Raw genomic sequence first — 24,516 nt, forward strand, 5'->3', positions numbered from 1 at the left:
CATGTGTCCTTTCAACTTTGACTTATCACCCTGAGCCTTCCATTATGTTTTTCCAAATTAACAATTTGCTCCCAGCTCTGAGCATCCAGTTCCATTTTCCTCATAATTACTAACTGCTTTCACAGATACAGAATATGGAAACGGTGTTCCATAGAGTATCCATTGTTCAGAAGTTTTCTAAAATGTTTTTCTCTGACTTTCGCCACAAATGCCTGAGAATTTCTGTTTTGTCTAAGAAGAAAAAGACTGTCAATGAAACCTGAGCAGTGACCAAGCCTCAACCTCAGTCGTAAAATTGAAAAAGCTGTGTTGTCAGTCCCACAAGTGTCAGTAAAATACAGTTTTCCCAACCGCATAGGAAGTCTTGAAGAAGAGTACCATCACACTGAATTTTCATACAGGAAAGTGGTGATTTATTTTGGCACAGACTTACACAATGGAAAAACTGGGGTAAAAGCATTATGAAAAAGAATCCATTGGACAATAAAGAAGGAGACTATAAAAATCTATAATGTAAAAATCACTGACAGCAAGCATGAGCTCCTTGAGCTTGATGACCTGATGCCCAATAGTTAAGGAGGAGAATTAGTGAACACAACCATAGATCTGTTAGGAGCAAATTCACACTTTGGTGAAGTAGAAGGAGAGATCTAGGTGTAGAATTTGGACTGAGGCCAGAATGTGCTCACAGAGTTAGTTGGCCTGTGGTGGGCTTGATAAAATCATGAGACCCAACTAATTTGAGCAACATGAGCCCCACACCATGTGTCCTATGTGTCAGCACAAAATGAGGGTCTAATCTGTGAGGACGAAGGTAGATGGAGAGGCAGTCAGAGGGCTGGGGACTCAGCAACAAGAGGAGGCACAGCACGTGGGGCGGGGGCAGGTGGAGATGACACAGGTTGGGCGGTAGCAAGTGGTGTGGCAGGAGACCCGGCCACAGACTGGTCGCAGGCCGCAGCCAGGGCAGCAACAGCTGGGTCCACAGCAGCTGGAACCGCCGCAGCTGGAGCCACAGCAGGAGGGGTGGCAGCAGCTGGAGATGCAGCAGCTGGGCCTGCAGCAGCTGGAGCCACAGCAGCTAGAGCCACTGCAGGAGGGGCGGCAGCAGCTGGAGATGCAGCAGCTGGGCCTGCAGCAGCTGGAGCCACAGCAGCTAGAGCCACTGCAGGAGGGGCGACAGCAGCTGGAGATGCCGCAGGAGGGGCGGCAGCAGCTGGAGATGCAGCAGCTGGGCCTGCAGCAGCTGGAGCCACAGCAGCTAGAGCCACTGCAGGAGGGGCGGCAGCAGGTCTCCTGGCAGAGGCCAATGCCACAGCCCTGGTCAAAGCACGTGGAACCACAACAGGAGCTGACCATGGTGTCAGAGAGTGGAGGATCGTAGTCTTCCAGAAGAGTGAGGTTCTTGAATGTGAAACTTCCTTGCCCTCTGTCGCTTTTATACCCTGCTCAGGGCTCCTATGACCATGTGCGGGACTCTTCTACTGGTTGTTTATCCTAAAGAAAATCAGTTATTTTTAGTAAATTATATAATTATGTTATCTGGCAAATATTCCTATCTGTACAAAAGGCAACGTTTCCTTTTCCTATTGCACTTAGAGCCACTTGAGTCAGCCTCCATATTTCTTCCTCTGTCTGGTGTATCTTGTAAAGTAGACACATTACACGGCATTGTTTCATTGGATTTCACAAGTGTCAATTCTTCATTTATGTATGAACTGCAGGGTAATATGTTGAGAATGGATTTTATGGTGACTAAATCTCCTTTGCTGTGGAAGAGCTTAAGAGCAAGGCATATGAAATGCTGCTAGGAAAATAGGATGAAAGACCCATCTTGAAAGCTGTGTGTGATAAGGAATACCATGATTGCTTTTGATTTCCTGGATGGCCAGTGAGGTGTAAAGATCCCAGTGAAGTTCCTGTCTGTCTTTTCTTATCAGATCTATATGATTTGAAACACTTCCAGTGCAATGCATTGGCAGAATGGGTTCTTTGTAAATTATTAGTTTATGATTGACATGTTCTTCAGAGATAGAGTATGATAAAGGTGTTTTTTGAATGTTCCTTGGTAGACCAGCATACCCAGTAGAATATGTATAATTAAATGTTTTCTTGTATTCTGAGCTACTTTCTCTCAACAAGGTATGTTTTTAGCTATTTTATTGATATAAATGAGATATAAGGGGTTAAACTTTAATCTCTGTCCCCCACGGGACTTGAATAAGACAAACAAGACATATAGGAGTTTGACAACTACTTAAAACATTGTGTGATCAGTAAACAAAATAACAGTTATGTATTTAAATCCATACACTTATGAAAAATGAGATACTACTACTAAGAGTAACTATTTGTGAGCATCTACTGTGTGTCAGGAATTTTCTGACTCTTCTATAATTGTTATCTTGTTTACACTTCACAAGGATTCTATGAGACAGACCTGAATTTTCTTCATTCTTTAGACATGAGGTAACTGAGGCTCAGACAGACTGAAGTCCCACAGTCTTCAGGGAATGTGGTTTTCTCTCCTAGAATGTTCAAAGGAGGCATGAGGAATAATGATCCCCTGTCACCTCTTATGCTTTCTCCCTTTTCACCTCAGGAAACTCTTGCTCATACTTAAATGGTCAGTGCAAATACTAACTCATCTCTAATATCCTTTTTGGTAGCTACCACATTTAAATCAAATCCTTCCTTCCCTTTTGCTCCAAGATAGGCCTGTGATCCAGGGTGTCACACTCTATCATAATTGGTTTATGTATCTTTTCCCAATCCTTCCATGCACCCCATGAGGTCAGAGGTCATAGACTGTTTTATTCATATTTATAAATATAGAGCCTAGCAATTGCACTGAATGGATGTGGAACTTTTTAAAGACATGGGGCACTTACTCACCGGTTAACTAACATACTGTGGATAGTCTAGATGGATGCAGATTAGAAGAAAGAACATTCAGATAATGGGGACATGATATAATGGGTGTATATTTTTGTCTCTTGATGGAGTAAATGACTTATCTGGATGATATGTGTAAAAGAATAGAGAAAACTAATACTGCACTGATAGTATGAGATAGAATATAAGGATGTTCTTGAACTTATGCAGAGAAAGCAGGTATCCTGTCATCACATAGGTGGGAGAGAGGTGTCAGCAAATACGTAGGCCTGTAATACCTGATTAAACCAGTGGTGTGCAGGAGACCTGGCCACCGACTGGATGCAGGCCGCAGCCGGGGCAGTAACAGCTGGTGTCCCAGCAGCTGGAACCACCACAAGAGGGGTGGCAGCAGCTGAACATGCAACATATGGGCCTGCAGCAGCTGGAACCAAAGCAGGAGGGGCGGGAGCAGCTGGATATGCAGCAGCTGGGCCTGCAACAGCTGGAGCCACTGTAGCTAAAGCCACAGCCGGAGGGGCGGCAGCAGCTGGAGATGTAGCAGGAGGGGCGGCAGCAGCTGGGCACACTGCAGCTGGGGAGTCGGCAGCAGCTGGGCACACTGCAGCTGGGGAGTCGGCAGTTGGACACACTGCACCTATGGCGGCAGCAGGTGGACCTGCATCAGGTAGTCTGGCAGCACCTGGGGCGGCAGCAGGGCCCCTGGCAGAGGCTGAGCCCACAGCTGTGGTCAGAGCAGATGGAGCCACAACAGGAGCTGACCATGGTTTCGGAGGATGGAGGCTCTGTTTTGATTTCTGCAAGAGTGAGTTTCTCAAGTTTGGCCTTCTCCTTGTCACATGTTCCCTTTTATATACAGTTGAGAGACTTCTGTTATGAAAAAACTACTTCCTTCTTTTTGTTTATCTGAGTATAAATGTATTTTTCCTGTAAAATAAAATAATTATTCCCATTTTCTCAATTTCTCCAGTGTTCCCACGTGCATTACCTCTTTTTTTTTTTTTTTTCCAGTATCACAAGGCTTCAGTCCCTGCGTGTATCATGCAACACAGGTGGGTGGTCACTGCCTCATGTCTGTTTTTCACCTTGATATGATTTGAGAAGGCATTCTGATGGGATGAGAAGCTCTAGTGGAAAATTCATGTTTCAGTCAGGTGGAATGGTGGTAGGAGAAAAGGAAGTAAGCTCCTCCTTTTGCATGTGAGAAAAGAGGAAACAGATTTATTATGTATATTCTGGTTGGTCATTGAGTAAATGAAATTCCTAGGACATTTCAAGCTGGGTTATTTCTCATCACCCTGATTCACTTTCAAACAGTTCGCTTTGACTCAGTGTTTTTAAGTAGCAAAGTGTCATTAGGGTTGATCAGTGTTAATCTTCAGAAATGTCCTCTGGACTGGGGTCATGTGATTGGACTGATAGTTTTGATCTGGTTCTTGAAATATCAAAATATGTGGCCTGGATATAGTTTATGGTCATGTTATTAAAATCTTTTTCAAATATTCTGAGTTAAATACTGAACAGTTTTTGTGGTATCACTTATGTTTAAGATTTTTTAAGAAGCATTAAGGGGAATATAAATGACATATTTATTATCTTACATGTACTTACCTAGAAATTGCATCCATAATGGGCTTACATTCAAAGTCACATATAATGTGCTTCTATGTAAGGTGTGGACTTTAGTGCCACAGGCATCAGGGAAGAAAATATTCAAGGAAAGAATAAATTACCTTCATGAAATTCCCTCTTCCTACAAAGTCTTTTGTGAGCTCAACATTCTCCCAGTTACCTTTTACCTGTAAATTCAAGTGCCATCTTCCTCCACTATATTCCTGGGTACCATGGTAAGTCAAGCCCTTTCTCCATTGCACTTTCACGTGCTTTGTATATACGGGGACTCTATCATATCATTCTCTAGCAGAAGTGCATGTATGTATACACTGTAGAATACACACTGCATTAGGGCAGGAACTATGCTTTACTAATGTTCTTATCCCCAGGGCCTGAAATAGTTTCAACTGTACAGCTATCTTGAATTGTTTCAATAGTTTTTGATGAAGGAGATGTCTGTTTAATGAGTGAAGATTTCATCAAGGCCATCAAAGACACACTATCCTGGAGAACACGTTACTCACATTGATGGACAGTTGAGATCAGGCATAACCCTGGCTTGTGATGAGGAAAGGGATATGTCTGGAAAGTATCTTTTAAGAAGTAGTGAGAGACTTACAGCACTAAACTATGTTTTCTACCTTTATCTTGCATCTACCTACCACTTCAGCATTTTATTAAACATAATAATAATAATAATAATAATAAGGGAGAAATGTGGGATTCACATATAAATCAAGTATAAAAATCAAACGAATATTCATATTTGACTTGATTGTTCATAGTTCATAATGCGTGATCAAAACCGAAAGTTTCTGTGATGACTGCCCTTGTACTGTTCACCATGTAAGAACTTATTCACTATGTAAGAACGTGTTCACCATGTAAGAACTTGTTCGTTATGCTTCAGAAGATTGGAGACTGACAAGAATTAGGCTTGGGGTTGATTAATGATTGTGCATTGAGTCCCCTATACAGAATTTTATTGTTGTTAACAACCATTTGATCAATAAATATGAGAGATGTCCTCTCAAAAAAAAAGAAGTAGTGAGAGATAAGGTAAGGTCATTAAAATGCAAGGGAGATTGTATAAAGAGATTGTGTATAACCTTAAATTTCAGAAGAAATGGTGGGGCTCTATTAAAGACCTTTAGGCAGGAATGTAATCTAATATATACATGCCATGTACAATTTATTTTAATTTTTGATCTGCCTCTAGAAATACCAAAATACACTTGGATTTCTGGGGAGAGACACTGTTTCAAGACTGAAGGAGGAGGGTTAAGAAGTGTGCACACAGGGTCAGGTAAGCTCATTGAGCATCACAGTTATTTCAAAGAAAGATCAACAGAGATTTCAACCAAACTGAAAATAGAAGTACATGGAGGGTTTTTCATAAAAGTTGTAGAACATATCTTAATCTGTTTTTTATATATTTTGTAACACAGCTTTGCATTGTAACTTTCTATGCATCTAACTTATGGCTCCATCTCTTAAAAGCCAATCATTTAAATTTTTAAAGGATTAATAAATCAGAAAGGATTCATGTGCTAAAAATGAAGAACCGAAGCCATTTAGAGATAAGAAAGATATTTGTATCAGAAGACTAGAATGGGACATTTTGCACAGTTATACACTAAATATATCTGTTCTCCTCAAGAGCCTAAGCAGAATGAAAACAATGGATTAGGGAGTCCTGTTCTTTCCTTCCTTCTCCAAGCTCTGAGTGTTGCATGCTGAACACTTGGCTGGATGCTGGAATAGCCATGCAATCAATGATAAGCCGTTATGCAGTTGTTCTAGTGCTTTACCCATGTTAGCTCATTTACTAATCCCACAACCCTGTATAGTAAATCCCTCTTTATAGGTATGGAAACTGAGGATAGGGAAGATTAAACCCTCCCCAGAATAGGGAAGCTGTGATTGATCCCAGCCAGCCCAGCCCTGGAGTCCACACTACACACACTGCCTGTCTGAAAAGCCATATATGAAAGAAATTATCTCCACTCTCATGTTCCAGGTTATCAGAGCACAGTGTATTATTAACATATAAATATGGTGCATGAACCTTACATGGAGTCATTCAAAACCCCACTGTCAGTAAGTGTCTATGGACATGTAATCTGGGGAACTTCACCCAAATTACCGTTCATGGGCCTAAGAACCCCTTGACATTCTCTATCCATATAGTATTTTCCTGTTTCTTTTTGGAATTAGTTGTGACCATTGTATATTTTCTTAAATAATACAAATTAAAATCTTTAATTGCTTAGAAATGATGTTATTTATATTGCAATAAAGGAAAAGCACATATAATGCTTAAACAATTCCCTTGAAATTTACCTCTATGCCCCAAACATGTTTGCTCGCTATTCAGTGTTTCTCTTAGAAACAGGGAAAGTACGCACCCAATAAGGCTGCCCGAATGAGGTAACTGAATTGTGATTTGATACCACCATAGCCCAATCTCTTTCCGAAGGGGCTGGAAACAATTTTCCCCAGTCCCAAGACTCCCCACTTTTTGAACCAGTCCTCTGGTCATGCCTACCGAGCTAGGCTGTGGGTTGCAGCCAATCCCTCCATGTCCACCCCTGTATTTATATAAACTTCAGCAAGACCAGCATTGCTGAGCAATGAAAAGAAAATAATCCCCTTTGGAAGGAATGCAGGTAAAGTCTGAATGTTGTTTAGCACTGTCTTCGAGAGGAAGTAGAGAGTAGAAATGAAACTAAATACATATTCTCTGGAGAAAAGTTTTGCCTCTTTCATACTTTGAATTTTAATTTAAATATTTTGAATATCACATATTTTTTTCTCCCCACATTCAAAAAGCAAAGGATGAAGTGAAAAGCACCCTCTCACCTTTTCTTCATACACACCCAGGTTCCCTCCTTGAAGGCAGCCAGAGTCTCCACGTTTTTGTGAATCCTTCGGAAGATATTTAACACAGAAGCAGCAAATAGGAATATTTATCCATTTCTTTCCTTTACACAAAGGTGGTATCCCAGCCATGCCCCTCCTGCTTTGCTGTTTTCACTTGAAACATTCAGGTAGCATAGACACAGCTTTGCCATTCTTTTTCTTTTGCAGAGCATAGTATTCCATTTATGAATGCCTCGTAATTGTTTTATGAAGGTTTCACATGAGCAACAGTGTGATTATTACTTTCACCCATTTTATCAAGTTCACCCCACACCCCATTGCAGCCACTGTCCATCAGCATAGTAAGATGCTATAAAGCCACTACTTGTCTTCTCTGTGCTATACTGCCTTCCCCGTGAGCCACCTACATTATGTACGCTAATCATAATGCCCCTTAATTCCCTTCTCCCTCCCTCCCCACCTACCCTCCCCAACCCCTTCCCTTTGGTAAGCACTAGTTCCTTCTTGGAGTCTCTGAGTCTGCTGTTGTTTTGTTTCTTCAGTTTTGCTTCGTTGTATTACTCCACAAATGAGGGAAATTATTTGGTACTTGTCTTTCTCCGCCTGGCTTATTTCACTGAGCATAATACCCTCTAGCTCCATCCATGTTGTTGCAAATGGTAGGATCTGTTTTCTTCTTATGGCTGAATAATATCCCATTGTGTATATGGACCACATCTTCTTTATCCATTCATCTACTGATGGACACTTAGGTTGCTTCCATATCTTGGGTATTGTAAATAGTGCAGTGATAAACATAGAGGGAATACACTGTAATTTATTGAACCAGTCTCCCATTGCTGGACATTTGGTTTGTTTCCAGTCTTTTGATATTATATACAATGCAGCAGTAAGTTTGTTCATACCTAATTTCACACGTATTTTCTGAAAGGCAAATTCCTATAGAAATAGAATTTTTGGATCAAAGAGTATATACATTTATTCACAATATTTGTTAAATAATGCCAACTTCACCTTCCATGGGGAGTATATCAATTTACCAGCAATGTGTGAGTGCTTGTATTTCTCATTTTTATAAACACGATACACATGATACATAGTTACATGCCTAGTGACATATATTTATATATATATATAGACATCTGTCTATTTTGGCTAATATGATAGGTCAAAAAGTTTTTCCATGTGATTTTAATTTGCATTTATCTTACTCTTACTGTGAGATTGAGCAGCTCTTCCGAGGCTTAAGATCCATTGATGTTTCCTTTACTATAAGGAAAATTATAGAAAATTTTCCACATTATCAGTACATATTTACGTTTTTCTACTGAGTTTAGTTTTTATGCATCTATTTTTGCAGGAACTCTTTATATGTTATAAAAATTATCTTTTTCATGTAATGTGAATTTTAAATATTTCTCCTAGTTTGTCTTTCTTCTTTGACTTTGCTTATATAGGTTTTGTCACACGGTTGTCTACTTTTTGATAGTCAAATTTATTGATCTCTTATGGCTTCTGGGGGTGGGGTCTTACTTTGAAAGGCCTTTCCAGTTGTAAATTTGCATAAACATAGTCTCATAGTTTCTTCTGTTAAGCTCAGTTTCATGTTTTTATTTTCAAATATTTAGTACGTTAAGAATTTGTAGTTATAAAATATGAAGTTTAAATATTTTTAAATCAGATATGACCATAACCCAATGCCATTGATTAATACATGTTCCCCTACTGATTTCAAATGTCCCCTTTTCATGTACTAAATTTCCTTATGTGTTTGGGTCTATTTCTGGATCACTTTTTTCAAGCATATTAACGATTTTCATGCACTCATATTACAGTCATCAATGTATAGTATTAACTTGCTTTTTTTTGTTGTTGCTTTTGTTTGTTTTATTTTTAAATAAAGTTAGTTGGCAGTATTAACTTGCTTTTAATGGTTATCAGGTCCAAGCCAACCTGACTAGATTATGGCAATATGCTAGTGAACTCAACTATCTGTGTGGCAGAACAGTAAATGCATACTGGGTTCCCTGCTATAAGGATGTAAACTGTATCTGGCAGAACCCTGAAACTGGCATGGTAAAGAACACATTAGTCAAGTCTTTACGAGCGTACCAGTCTTGCTAGGCCCGTTTTGCTTCCTATAAAGTTCTTGTATATTAGTTAAAACTGGAGCAATCAGAGGAGTCACCTTGTTTAATTGTGGAGAGGCCGCTGTTAAACTCCAGGAACTGTCTTCCCAAATACCGACCTGACAGGACTGTTAAAAGGGAGTTTGTGGGAATCAAAACTCTTAATTCAGCTGTTTCCATGATCAGAACAGTCATCTCTCATTGTCCTTCTGGAATTCTATGTTGTTTAGAATCTACTGCCTCAAAGGGCTTGAGCAGTTCCACAGGTACATACTTAACATGGCCAAATAAAACTAGGTGAAGGGCAGACAGTTAATGAGACATTCACTTAAAATCATCCCAACTGTCTATTCAGGTAAAGTTGATGGTACCACACAAGAATCACACTTACCCATCATAATGGTTTCTACCCTGTTTTTCTCCAACACAGTATCTCCAATATCACTTTCAGGCCTTTTAGAGCATCACAAGACTCTTGGATGAAATTACTGTACATTGAGCACCTGCATGTAATGATCCTAAGAGGTTTTGCATGTCCCCCTTTGGCTATTTCACCTCGTTATTACGAGCCCTGGATGCTGAGCTGTTGCTGGTTGCTTTCCCCAAGCTCTGTCTACACTTTTGTAAATAGTATTTTTATTACCCACATTCAGTATGCCATCTCATTCCCACAGTGACACTGTTCTTGCTCTAAAAACAAGAAATTATAAGCTTCATATACTTGAATACTGAAAAAGACAGTATAAAATCTATATTCTTTGATTTAGCTCTAGCTAATAGAGCATAATGTTAAAACCAGAGCCTGCATTCTGTAAGTAGTAGTTTCCAAAGAAGAACGAACAGATGGGAGGATAAAAGATTTGTTAATTCTAGTGTATGAAAAGACAGGGCTGCACTCTGTAGCACATTTTAGAATAAGTTGAAAGGTAAAGCTGAAAATGCCTCTGAGACATTTCTATGATATACTAAGAATATAGCACACGGTCTATGTTAGATAAAGCCCATATGGCAATTTCTATCCTGTTTGTCTCTTGACACCTTAACACTTTCTTTCTTAATTTTAGAAATAACAATCATCTCTTAGTTACACTTGTTATTTGGAAAGATAACAACTAGTAGATAAAACTCTGATGGATGCAAAATTTGAATTTAAAATGTTTTGGTATACTTCAGATTATGACCCAGAGTTTATAAGCCTTTATATTTACAGAAATGTGATGCAGTTGTATATATGGCGAGACATTTTCACGGCTAATGGCTATCATTCTAACTCGAGTTTTGGTGAAAAGAAAACTGAGTCTCAAAGAAATATCCTGTGCGAGTTCTCTTAAGGAAGACCAAAATGGGAGAGTAGAGCCATCAAGAATATGATAAATTTTAATAACATGAGAGGCAAAAATTATGAAGGAATTTCAGCCTGGAAATACTAAACTTTTGAGCATCTATTAATAAAAAGTTTTTAAAATTTTTATGGAAAAGTTTGCATGGACTCCAAAACTTTCCAGAAATCTGGACTTAGAAGGTACACTTAGTATTCTGAAAGAGAATTTTATGTTTAGAAAGGAAAGAAGGAGAAAGGAAGGAAGGAGGGAAGGGGGGAAGGAGGGAAGGAAGAAAGAGGGAGAGATGAAGTCGTTGAGGTAGGTGGAACACTCCAAATTCATACAACCGATAACAGAACACACTGGAAGTAGAAATATAGTCAGGCGAAATGTAGATGACTTCACGATGTTCAATTACTGGAGTTTTTAAGGGACATTTGAGACATATACCAAACCTTAGTTTTGCATTACAGAAGACAGTGAAACAATTACACAGACTTTCTTTGCTGTTTGTCAAAGAGACCACTATGCTAAGGTAATATTCCAGCCCAGAATAGTGTTTCAAAAACAATAAAATATTTACTGAGAGCCCCACCTGATGGTAAGTGTATTACATGGATTATGTCTTTGAACCTTTGAAGAATATAATGTATTATCCCCATTTCACAGAGAAAGAAAAGCTGAGACTTGAAGAGGTAAAATAATTTTGCCCATGTCCTACAATGAATGTCTGGTGGAGTCTCTATGCCAACATAAGTAATTGCCATTATATGTGCTTGCTGGCATTTGAAGCAGGATGGTGTTTGGTATGAAATGATAGGTAAAAACACATACACATGCACAGGCCAAGTTATTAGCAAATCAGGAGAGTCAATATCAGGGAAAATAGCTATTTATTAAGAACATATGGAAACAACGTCATATGAGATCATTACAATCAATGGGTACTTAGGATGAAGAGATTGCTGTTCTACAAATAGATGCATCTGGGCCTTAGTTAAAATCATTTGACAAATGTGTTTCATCTGTCATTTCCTTGAACTGGATGCCAAATCAGAAGAAGAGCTGGCAGCTAAGGGTCCATCTCCAGTCACTGGCTGGGTCCAACACATTTTAGATGACTTGTGAGAACATCCATAGTGGGACAGAGATTATAGGGAGAGACTCAGCAACAGGAAGAAGCACAGCACGTGGGGTGCGGGCAGGTGGAGATGACACAGGTTGGGCGGTAGCAAGTGGTGTGGCAGGAGACCCGGCCACAGACTGGACGTAGGCCACAGCCAGGGCAGCAACAGCTGGAGCCACAGCAGGAGGGGTGGCAGCAGCTGGAGATGCAGCAGCTGGGCCTGCAGCAGCTGGAGGCACCGCAGCTAGAGCCACAGTAGGAGGGGCGGCAGGAGCTGGAGATGCAGCAGCTGGGCCTGCAGCAGCTGGAGCCGCAGCAGCTGGAGCCCCAGCAGGAGGGGCGGCGGCAGCTGGAGATGCAGCAGCTGGGGCGGCAGCAGGTCCCCTGGCAGAGGCCGAGGCCACAGCCCTGGTCAGAGCAGATGGGGCCACAACAGGAGCTGACCATGGTGTCGGAGGGTGGAGGCTCTGGTTGGGTTTCTGGGAGAGTGAGGTTCTTGAGTTTGGGAGTCTCCTTATGCAGAGGCCTCTTATATACTGCCTGAACAAAATGGGCTATCAACAGGTTTTCCTTGTTTTTGTTTACCTAATATTTAAATACTAATCAGATTACCCAATTACCAGATTACACAGATTAGTGATTTAAACTTGTTGAAAACAAAATTTTCCTTTCTAGATGTGATCAAGTCTATGCCTTCTGCTTTTCCTCCTGATTCATACCAGCTGGCTTCCTCTAGACTACACTCTCCTCATCTTCCACAGAGGGCTGCCCTGTGATGTTAGCATTTGGAACTACATTTCTGACTCTCCCCTCCTACGTCCCCTCCAGGGATTAAGGCAGTCATATTTCTGACTATGCACTTCTTTAATGACCAATAGGAAGAAACGCCATCTGCATAGTATGACATCTGACCTGGGACAGGAGGAAAGGCCCTGTTTTATGGGTCATTTTTGATCAATGAGTAAGGGGAGAGTTTATGTGTGTGTGACACTGATGACCTCTAGTCATTGTAACGGGTTTCTCTGCATGTTTGTTTGGATCATGTTCTATATCCTTAAACCCCAGCAGGCAACTTATCCACATGTTTCCTGTTGCACAACATCCCATAGTTTAAGTTGGTGCTTTGCTCTCGTGTGTTTGTGTCATATCTCTCCAGCTGGTCTCCTAGACTCTGGAAGACAGAGCATTTCTTTTTATTCCTGATCTCATTCTTAATTAAAGACATTTCTCCAATGGAGTGAAAATGTTGAATAATCAGAAGGTGGCTTTCCTCAGAACTTAGCTCCGGAGCTGGGAAATGTATAGCACAACTTTTTTGGATCAATTTGAAATGTGAATGGTTTTAGTCAATTCAACCTTATTTAATTACAATTTCTACTTATTCTTTACTGATATTCCAACTTGAGCATAAGTCATCTGCAAGTCTTGTTAAAAATAGTTAGGATACTCCCAGTTTCTGAAGCTTGAGGTTTTGCATTTCTAACAAGTACCCAGGCAGATGTTGATGTTGAAGGCCCAAGGCTCACACTTAGAGATCTACTACTTTATTCCAAACGCTCATTCAAGCTTTGAAGAATTGCCTGTATCAAGTTCCTGCCTTGTTCACAAGCAGATTTGCTGAGTGGATGATCTGAGATGCATTTGCGGGTCATTAAATGTGATTTAGAGTCTCCTCCCAGGGAATTTACAGTTTTCTGAGAAGACCACACACACCTGTAATATAATGTAGAAACACATCAGAGGAATTCATAGTAGTGAAATTTAACTAAAAAGAATTGTGCTTAAGGCAAATTAACCAATATGACAATTTGATACATACATTTATTTGTAAGTAAATATTTCCAGTCACTGTTTTTAATTTACTTTTTATAATTTATTTTACACTTGAGGTAAAATTTACATACACTAAAATACACAAATCCAAAGTATACCATTTTGTGACTTTTGACAAATGTATACATATCCATATAACCCCACACCTATCAAGACAGAGAACTATTGTACCAGAAAGTTCTCACATCTCACTTCAGTAAACTCCCCACCACCACAGAGGAAAACACTATTTAATAATTTGTTTGTTTGTTTGTTTGCCATAGATTCATTTTGACCCAGAACCCAAAACTTCAAAAAATGATACATGGTATAATTTCTTTCCTGTCTGGCATGTGTTTTTGGAAACCACTGATGTTGGTGCTTCTGTCACTGGTTCATTCAGAGCTGTACTAAGAAGTACCAAGGCATGCTTTTAACTATTACCAATCAATTTCATGGACAAATCATCCCTATTTGTCCAAGACTGAGGGGGTTCCAGCTCAAGACTTTGAGTATTAAAATCAGGAAAGTCCCAGAGAGAAATTATTAGGTTACCCTCTGATGACATCTTTAAATACCTTAATTAGGATCATTTGGAGACCAAACCCTTTGTACTATTTTTATCACAATAACTTGCTTAGTAAACACTTGATTTACATTTTTTTTTAATCTCATAGGCTTGTGTTTGCAGAGCTAGAGATGATGAGGCAATTGTGAGTTAACATGGTATTCTGAGGGGAGAGATTTCACTTGATTTACTCTATATGAGATGCTGAGGAAAAAAACATAAAAAAGATTTTGATTACTAGGGGAGAGTTTTCTATATAAATTCAGGGAGATTAAGAAAAACCCTTTGTAACAGCAGCAAAGGCAGCATACATTCTCATTATAGAGAAGTGTACAGAGAACACAGCCCCTAGACGGGTGCCTCACAAAGTGGGCTGCATATTGGAACCACCTGGGGAGAGATTAAAACTACTGATGCCTGGCTCCTGCCCCCAAAATTCTGAGTTTAATTGATTTGGTGTGTAGCCTGGGCATCTCAATTATTTATAGCCCCTCAGGTAATCTTAATGCACAGCCAAGTTTGAGGCCTCTTTAAACTGTCTATATTACATGTATTAGTATAATATTAAGTTGGGAACAGAAGTAGCTAAAATATTAAAATAGAATTGGTAACTGTGGATAAAGTGAAGGTTCCTGTGGCTGGGATTCTCACCTGGCCCCAGTCAGCTAGCTCACTACACATGTGTGGGCAATACGTTGCTATTGACTCTATATAAAGAGCTCCACCCAGTACTCGAGGCTACATGGTGTCATGGCTGCACGGCTGCAGGAGAGCAGAGACTGGTGTGGTGGCAGCGTCAAGGACAGACTGAGACGGCAGGGAGGGCAGAGAGGCCTAGAGGCAGAGACCGGCTTGCTGCATGTAGACTCGCTCTGAGTGGACAGGATTCTAGTGATTGACCTGCCACCGTGGGAATAAAGTTGGGTTATAAAACCCTTTCACCCCAAGAACATTCCATTGTCATTTTTCGGTCTCATTGAATCCATAGTGAACTTGCAAGTGAACTGAAACCCACTGGCAAGACAATTGGCAATGGTCAGCAGGATTCATTGTTGACAGAGGAATGGAACAGGCTGCCCTCCTGGGAGGAGTGTTTCCACGGGCTGCTCTATGCATGGGGAGACATTCGAGTGTCTGCAGTGGACATGTGGTCTGATGTGGCTTGCCTCCTAGAGGGCTGGGCCCCACCACAAGACTGGGAAGGGGTGGACATGACACCTGAGGCAGTAGGGGTGGCCCTTGGTATAATAAATAAGTCCTTTGAGAAACAGAAAGCCCGTGAGGCAGTGGGAATATTGGGAAGTTTTTTCCTCACAATATTGAGAAAGGCTCTAAGAGAGAAAGACGCCCTCCCGCGGGAAGCACAAGAAGAGGCAGCACAAGAACATGAGTTGCGAGGTGCTGTTGAGGAGGTAAAAAGTTTGTTGGTGACTGAAAATGCCATCACTACAAGGTGCTGTAGAAATGGTAAAAGATGTGGTAGCTGGAGAAGAAGCAGCACGAGAGCGCAGGCTGCCAGGTGACCTGGGGCAGGTGAAGGGTGTATTGGAGCCGTCAGACCCAGAAAGGAAGGGGCGGAGGCCCTGCAGGTGCTGGAGGCATCAGCCTCTCCTCGGTTGAAACCCCACCCGGTTGAAAGCTGGTGGAGAGCCAGAAAGAAAGACTCAGCAACCACGGGTTCCTCCGGGAGAGGTGCAGCCCCCTCCCCAGGTCATGGAGCACTCTGGCTCTGCTTCCATCCTCAGGCTCAAGCAATGAAAGCACAAAAGGAAATACGGTCTGCTACTCAAAGGACCCAGATGATTTGATAAACGCAGGAGCAGACAGGCAGAAATTGGGTGGAAAGTCAAATAATAGACTCTTACTGGAGCTGTGGCAACAATTGAAACCAGAGCAGCGGTTCGGCTGCTGAAGACAAAGCAAAAGCCGGAGACAAAGAAACAAGACCAGCCTGTGTGTCTGCAAGACTTCCTGCTGGGGAGGCTGGAGAAGGTGGGTATTGTAAGGCCCACCCATGGTTCTTCTGATAAACTCATGTGAGCAGAACTGGTTCAAATACAGCCAGGATGACTACTTGGTGGCAGTGGATATCCTCAGGCTTGAGGGTTATTATAATTTGTCATAATTTGTTATTTGTATATTGTATTATGTTATTGTGGAATTTGGTTACAATGTTCCAGCTTCCTCGCACAGGGACCATTGCAGAGGATTGAGGGCGCATAGATTGAGAGGCAAGAATCCTGGAGGGGTGGAGTGTGGATCAAGTGAAGGTTCCTATGGCCAGGATTCTCACCTGGCCCTGGTCGGCTAGCTCACTATACACATGTGGGCAATACGTTGTTATTGACTCTATAAAGAGCTCCGCCCAGTGCTCTGGGCAACACGGTGGCATGGCCACATGGCTGCAGGAGAGCAGAGACTGGAGTGGTGGCAGTGTCAAGGACAGAGCCTGAGACAGCTGTGGGGGCAGAGAGGCCCAGAGGCAGGGACTGGCTTGCTGCCTGCAGACTCGCTCTGAGTGGATGGGATTCTAGTGACTGACCTGCCACCATGGGAATAAAGTTGGGTAAAAACCCTTTCACCCCAAGAATGTTCCATTGTCATTTTTTCGGTCTCACTGAATCCATAGCTAACTTGCCCAGGGATGAAACCCATTGACAAGACAGTAACATCTAAATAAAATAATCCTGAATTAGAAACACTACTTTGAGCAACTTCAGACTGAACCATAGATAATTCTTTTTACTCTTTTAGATCACTTAAATACCAAAACCAAAAGTCCTACGTGGATGAAAATGAAACAATGGGGCCTGGAGCACAATGGGAAATTACTATAGAAAGCACATGAGTTTTTTTCTTTTTTAATGAAAATCAAAACCAGAATAGCTATCAGTCTGTATACTCCTTGCTAAAATTTTTACCCATAGTCTAATAGAATTTATAAATAATATTGAGATCATAAACACAAATTATCTATGATCTACCTTAACTGTATGTCTTTTGTTACATAGAGTAGAGGGAGTATAATTTTTCACTTTGGTGTACTTTTTATTTTTAAACTACATGTTTTGTTGTTGTTTTAGAATTCTGTAATAAAAAGACCTTAATTAGGTAAACATCAAGGAAATTTGGACGACCCAATTGATATTCGCCATCACCGTCACAGAACCTGTGCTGTGTCTCCGAGGGAAACTTGGCACATCATGTTGATGTATCCTTTAAAGAACGGCATGCAAAAAAGGCTTTTCTTATCAGGTATGACATATGTTACTTTAATGCTCATCATTATTTTTATAAATGCCTGGAATGTATTTTATCTGTAGCTAAAACGCACTACCACTAGATAAATTATAGTGATTTACTGTGTAATATCTAAAGAGAGATATCAATAATAGGCATGGATAAGTGATAAGGAAATTAACACATTTTCGTTCAATTAAGGTCCTCCATACTAAAAATTGAATTCTATTAAAATATTTATGAGAACATATTAATATTACCAGTTGATATTAAGTAGTATGTGTAATACAGCAATATTTAAAACAATATAAATGCCCATATACTATTAATTGATTTTCTCTTTGTTCTTTAACTATCTTTAATCACTGCTTAATCTGATCTTTCTTTTTAAATTTTAAATGAAGTAAGCATTTCAGTTCACCATGAATTTATAAAAACATTATGAAAAACACAATTATACTTCAAAGTGTATAAAACATATAGATACAAAATAATAAATTAGGATGCAAACATCTCTATGCCCAAAGCCCACATCAAGAAATAGAACATTGCTATTACCAAGAGGGTCTGTGATAGTCTTTCCTTGACCACATCTCCCTTCTTCAACCCTACAGATAGTTGCTGTCCTAATTTACCACTAGGTGTGCATCCATAAACAATATAGTTCAGTGTTATATGTTTCTGAATTTTATGTAAATGGAATCTTACTATATGTGTTTTGATTCTTTTACTCAATATTACATAAAAGTTAGGGTAGGCGGCCCCTCAGATGGCCCAGTGATTTCTGCCTATTGGTATTCATGGACTTACATAATTCCCTTGCGTCATGTAACTTGCTTCTAACCAACAGCATATGGCAACATCAAGTCGGTAAGTTATAAAAACAGGGGTTTAAGAGCAACCAGTTTATTTGAGAAGTGATCCTAAGAAGCACAGTTAGGGCACCTGGGAAGTGATCCAGGGACAGGATGGGAGCCAAAATATAATGATTTCAACAGCAGATTACTCCCATAGGCAGCTGGGGCTCAATTCCACTAAAGATGTATGGGGGCTGGTACAACATGCCCTGACTTGAGGGGAAAGAAGCCAGGGCATTTATCCACTGGCTCCTGACCATTGGTTGAACACTACCCCCTAGAGACTTTAACTCCTTCCTCTGGCCTGCCCAGAGCTTGCTCCTTCATCCAGAGAAAGTCTTCAGGCAGAGAGTTCCAGATGCTTGCTATAAGAAATCATCTTCCTGTATTAGAATGAGGAGTGCTGAGGGGATAGAGGTGGGAATCCTGAAATCGCCTACTGCAGCCTGCTTTTTCTGCAGAGAAAGCTAACTATTGACAGCTAACAATGACAATTCAAGAAGGAAAAATAATGAGACATGGCACTCTTATATTTGTGTGCATGGAAAATTGAGATTTATTTAAGATATAGGAACATCTCCATATGAGAAAAATCTGGCAGGAAGCAAATATATCAAGTGAGATGACATATTGCTTGACAGATTTCAGAGAAAGTTCAAACTTTGTGTTCATTTGGGAGAGAGTAACATGGTGGGGATGGGCAGGATATTTGGAGGTTAAACTCAGTTTAAGAATCAGTTGGAACTGAGGTTTTACAATTGGCCTGTCATGATTCAGCTCACAGTTGGACTACATCAAGATTGGTTGATGGAAGACGGGTAGGTGCAAGCCAGGGCTTTGAGCTGCAAGAACCACTAGAGCAGACTGCATGGCAGCAGGTGTTCTGGCAATAGCTGGACACACTGCAGCAGCTGGATACCCTGCACTGGGGTGGCAACACTAGGTTCTGCAGCAGGTGGTCTGACAGCAGCTGAGGCAGCAGCAACTAGAAATGCAGCAAAAGGGGCAGCAGCAGGTGGACACCCATCATGTTACAGAGATTATAGGCAGAGATTCAGCAGCAAGAGGAGGCACAGCACGTGGGGCGCGGACAGGTGGAGATGACACAGGTTGGGCGGTAACAAGTGTTGTGGCAGGAGACCCAGTCACAGACTGGACACAAGCTTCAGCAGGGGCAGCAACAGCTGGAGCCACAGCAGCTAGGGCATCAGCAGGATGGGCGGCAGCAGCTGGAGATGCAGCAGCTGGGCCTGCAGCAACTGGAGCCACAGCAGGAGGGGCGGCAGCAGCTGGAGATGCAGCAGGAGGGGCGGCAGCAGCTGGACACACCACAGCTGGGCCTGCAGCAGCTGGAGCCCCAGTAGGAGGGGCGGCAGCAGCTGGAGATGCAGCAGCTGGGCCTGCAGCAACTGGAGCCACAGCAGGAGGGGCGGCAGCAGCTGGAGATGCAGCAGCTGGGCCTGCAGCAGCTAGAGCCACAGCAGGAGGGGCGGCAGCAGCTGGAGCCACAGTAGGAGGGGCGGCAGCAGCTGGAGCCACAGTAGGAGGGGCGGCAGCAGCTGGAGATGCCGCAGCTGGGCCTGCAGCAGCTGGAGCCCCAGCAGGAGGGGCGGCAGCAGCTGGAGATGCCGCAGGAGGGGCGGCAGCAGCTGGACACACCACAGCTGGGACGGCAGCAGGTGGTCCTGCAGCAGGTGGTCTGGCAGCAGCTGGGGTGGCAGCAGGTCTCCTGGCAGAGGCCGAGGCCACAGCCCTGGTCAGAGCAGGTGGAGCCACAAGAGTTGACCATGGTGTTGGTGGGTGGAGGTTCTGGGTGTGTCTTCAGGAAGGTGGGTTTGGAAGGTCTGGAAATCTCCTTTCTCAGTTCCCTTTTTATACCCTGCTAAGGAGCTGTTGTCATCAAATACAGCATTCTTTCCTTGTCATTGTTTGTCCTAATAAATAGGCAATTATCAAATAAGCCAAGTTTGTTTTCCTGGTTAAGCTTTTCAAAACAGATGGAAAACATTGTTTCCTGTCCCGATATGTTAGGGTGCATCCCATCAGCTCTTCCTGAATCGCTTCTCAGGTGCCTCTCTTGCTTTAGCTTCCTCAAAGAAAGCTGCCATAATGATACAAAGATGGTATATGTGTTAGTCTCATTCTGCATGGCATATCATGGCTGCCCGTGCGTGAGAATGATTCTTATATGTTCACATTCCTTTTGGTGATCTGGGAAGATAAAGCTGCATTTTAATGGCTCGTTCATTGTGTGTCAAGTGGGCAGAAAAGTTTTGAATGTGAAATAGGATCACTAGAATGAGAATAAAAAGATTTTGAGGGCACATCCCTCAAATCATAACCCCTTTTCTAGACTTTACAATGGGAAACAAATAACTGTTCTGAGGAAGAAAAGTAAGTCATGAAATTTTGATGTTTCCTTTTTTTCTCTTGGCTTTATTGAGGGATGCATAATATACAAAAAGTTGCACATGGTCAACATTTATAGTTAATGAGTTTGGACATAATACACACAGCTGTAATATCATCACTACAATTAAGGTATTAGGTATATCTATCACCTTCCAAAGTTTTCTGTGTCTCCTTGTGTGTGTGTGTGTGTGTGTGTGTGTGAAGATGTGCATGTTAAGAGGATAGATCTTGTGCTAGGTGTTCTTAAGGTTTAAAGTGCATCATAATGTATTGTTAACTATGGGCACAATGTTGTACAGCAGATCTCTAAAATGTATTCATTTTGTGTAACTATAACTTTATACCTATTGACAGCAACTACTCCTTTCCTCTCCCCATGGGAACCACCATTCATTCTCTGCCTCTATGAGTTTGACGATGTTAGATATCTCATATAGTCAAACTCATAGAGGCCAAGAATAAAAAGTGGAATCATGTAGTATTTATTTGTCCTTCTGTGACTCACTTATTTCCCTTAGCCTAATGTCTTCCTGGTCCACCCATACTGTTGCAAATGGGAAGAGTTCCTTCTTTTTAAAGGCTGAGTAATATTCTATTATGTGTATATACTGCATTTTTTAAATCCACTTGTCTGTCAATAGACCTTTGGGTTATTTCCATATCTTGGGTATTGTGAATAATGCCACAGTAAACATGGGAGTGCAGATATCTCTTCAAGATCCTGATTTCAGTTGTTTTGGATGTATGCCCAAAAGTAGGATTGATGGATTATATGGTAGTTCTATTTTTAATTTTTGAGGAACCTCCATACTGTTTCCCGTAGTGGCTACACTATTTTATATTCCCACTAGCAGTGTACAAGGATTCTAATTTCCTCATGTGCTCACCAACACTTGCTATCCTTTGTTTTTTGATAAGAGCCATCCTAACAAACGTGAGGTGACATTTCCTTTTTCTCCGGAACTCAGCTTTCGGACTTCTTAGGGGAAGGTGGCTGCAGAACGAGCTAGAATTTCTCTATCCGGCTGTATTGTAAGGTTCGGGTCCCTCGTTTCTGTGCGGGGCTGACCTTCCTTCTGACCCTGACTTCTTGTCTTCCTGGCTTTCCCAGGGTATGTTGGTTCTCCCCTCTGTTTCTAAGGTTCACCAACCCACGTCACGTTGCCTCGTGTCCCTGCCTGTGGCTCTAATCCACACCCTACCATCCTGCTCTCTCTGTTGAATCGCTGTGCTCTGAAGATGCTCTATACTCTTCTTCTTTGATCAGATTTTACTGTCTAGGTCTTTATTTTGTAGAAAGGAGACAGAAAATGAATATCCAGATCAAACAACGTCAGCCTATGTATGTTTTCATAGTGGGGATGAAGTAAAAGCTTATAGGGTGCAAAAATGCCGAAGCAAATGACTAGCTAACTAGTTTTCAAATAATGAGTACTGCCAGCTCACTGGGTAGCTTTCAGCACATTTGTACACTTGGGGATTGAGGAAAACCAGGGAGGGAGGAGAATATGTACTGGAAAATCCTGTCTTTGTATTTTGTTCTTCCAAATATGTGTCACTTTCAACTTTAGGATGGTTTTTGGGTAGCCGTTCCTGCCCTGGACTGGTCTTTCTGAGGCCAGAGCCATGGACATCTGAACTTCACTGAGAGTCTTGGTGGTAACAAAATTGGCAATGAAAAAGACACAGGCGTTTCACATGATAGTGATCTCAGTACAAGTCCCCACTCACTGCCATTAACACCAAATTAAACCCTGAATGCAAACACTGATACATTAGTGGAGTGTGGCATTTGAAAAGGAAGAGCAGCTCCTCTCTCAGCATTCAGAACACATCCGGAAAATGCATTTTGTTCCGGGCCACATAAGAAGAATAAATTGAGGTATATTAAAAGTAAAATTGCTACGATGGTGACATCATGCCCAGTGAAAAATAGATGAAAAAAGTTTGGAAATATAGCCTAAAGAAACCTGGGGGGTGGAAAGAAAAAGGAGATGTGTGAGAGACTAGACTTGCCCCAAATGACTCAATGGGCTGATACACATTAAATGGGAGACTCGTGGAGAGAAACAGATTTTGGCTCACCAAGGGGAAGATGCTGTACCAAATGGCCTCCTCTACGCATAGTAGAGGCATCTAAGTGTAAGCTGTGTTGCAGAGGAAAACTCAAGAACCAGATGGAGGCGATTGGATGAAATGACTTTGAGGATCCCTTTCTACCTTAAGGGACTTACAAGCCCTAATTAACCAAACTCCTCATGATGCTTTTTTTTGTTCCTAGCCGGTTTCTCCTCCTGCCCTGGCGCTAATTTCTAGGTTGACACAACCAGGATGACAACAGTGTAGGCTCCCCACTGGACCTCAGCTTGGAGGTTGGAGTGGTGTTCTGAGCCTGAACTGTGTGTAACTGATGAACCCAAATAGAGCATCTTCTTGGAAAGGTCCTCAGCCACTTCTTCTGTCACAGGAAGATGAGGGAACAAGAGCAGTTTCCAAGTTGTTTTGGGAGCAGAGGTCCTAGAGAGCTCCACTATGGCGTAGGAGAAGAACTCTGAGGTTTCCTGAAGACCTGGGATTGGGGAGGAAAGAATGTCCCTGAGGGGCCCTGATGACTCAGGCCTACTGATGACTCTAAAGATATTTTTTATTTATAATAATGGGCTATTTTTTTCCTTTATGGTGTGTGTGTGGGGGTATTAGGATAAGCTGTAGATTCTGTTTGGAAATCCCTCATGATTTCTTCTAGTACTTTAAGTTGCATTCTTTTTTTTCTTTGAGAGCAAGAAGTAAACTTTTATTGTTACGTGAAACCACTGACACTGTGGGATTGATTTGTTACTGCAGGAGAATAAGCTCCTGAACACACAGTGTTGTGTGCACCGAATCCTCAGGGCCCCTGGGTGGGGGCGTCTTCTTCCAGGAGGGCCTCCTGGCCTCTAGGAGCTGCTTGTTCCTCCTTTACAGCAGGCAGAGCTCCAGCCAGGATGACGGGCTGGGAGGGTGTCTGTGTCTCTAAAGTGGACCCTGGCTCCACTGTGGGGGGCCCTGGATGTGGGACCCTGTTCTTCAGAAACCCAGACGGGAACAAGGTCCTGGTGTTCCATAATTTGGCTTGACTTTGATAATGGGCTTCAGGGTACACCAAGAATCAGGATGCAGTCACTCCTTTCCATAGACGGATTGAAGAGAGCTCTGATTCCAGCAAATGCCGCCCAACAGCAGGGGTTTTTTCTCCTTGGAATGGGGATACTTTCCGTTGAATAGTCAAGACCCGCCACGCTCCCTCCCTGTTCACCAGCCCCAGCACCTCTCCTAGGACAAAGCCCCAGAGGAACCAGTGGGGCAGCAGCCAGGGCTTCCCAGACCGTGGCCACCTGCAGGGCTACTTGATGTTCTGACAAACACAGGACCGTGCAATATGCTGGACCAGTGTTTGCTTAGAGAATGTATTTCTACCCAAAGAAAATGCCTGCTTTTCTATCTGATCCAGAGTGTGTGAGGACTTGTGGTTTAAAAGACATTTAAACCATATGGAATCTATAGCTCAGCTTCCTTGCCCATTAAAAGGGCTTGCTAGAACCTAGCCTGGGCATGCCAAAGGGTAGTTAAGAGATAAGGTGAAAGGGTCTTTCTCAGGCATTTTCTCCCTGCAGGTAAC

The 24,516-nt window shown here is 42.0% G+C and overlaps 3 protein-coding genes across 3 annotated transcripts; all 3 read right to left on the reverse strand.

The window, feature by feature from the left end:
- Positions 1-406: 406 nt before the first annotated feature.
- Positions 407-1,831, reverse strand: LOC130683579 (keratin-associated protein 4-11-like). Its single transcript, XM_057501472.1, has one exon. The coding sequence runs from the start codon at positions 1,357-1,359 to the stop codon at positions 847-849; it is 513 nt and encodes a 170-aa protein (XP_057357455.1). The 5' UTR covers positions 1,360-1,831; the 3' UTR covers positions 407-846.
- A 9,888-nt stretch (positions 1,832-11,719) lies between these two features.
- Positions 11,720-12,511, reverse strand: LOC118911138 (keratin-associated protein 4-8-like). Its single transcript, XM_036882840.2, has one exon. It carries the CDS (start codon positions 12,414-12,416, stop codon positions 12,009-12,011), a length of 408 nt encoding a protein of 135 aa, XP_036738735.2. The 5' UTR covers positions 12,417-12,511; the 3' UTR covers positions 11,720-12,008.
- A 3,405-nt stretch (positions 12,512-15,916) lies between these two features.
- Positions 15,917-22,503, reverse strand: LOC118911135 (keratin-associated protein 4-3-like). Its single transcript, XM_036882834.2, has one exon. It carries the CDS (start codon positions 20,233-20,235, stop codon positions 19,654-19,656), a length of 582 nt encoding a protein of 193 aa, XP_036738729.2. The 5' UTR covers positions 20,236-22,503; the 3' UTR covers positions 15,917-19,653.
- Between the last annotated feature and the right edge of the window lie 2,013 nt (positions 22,504-24,516).

Source organism: Manis pentadactyla, chromosome 4, assembly GCF_030020395.1.
Source record: "Manis pentadactyla isolate mManPen7 chromosome 4, mManPen7.hap1, whole genome shotgun sequence".
Lineage (NCBI taxonomy): Eukaryota > Metazoa > Chordata > Mammalia > Pholidota > Manidae > Manis > Manis pentadactyla.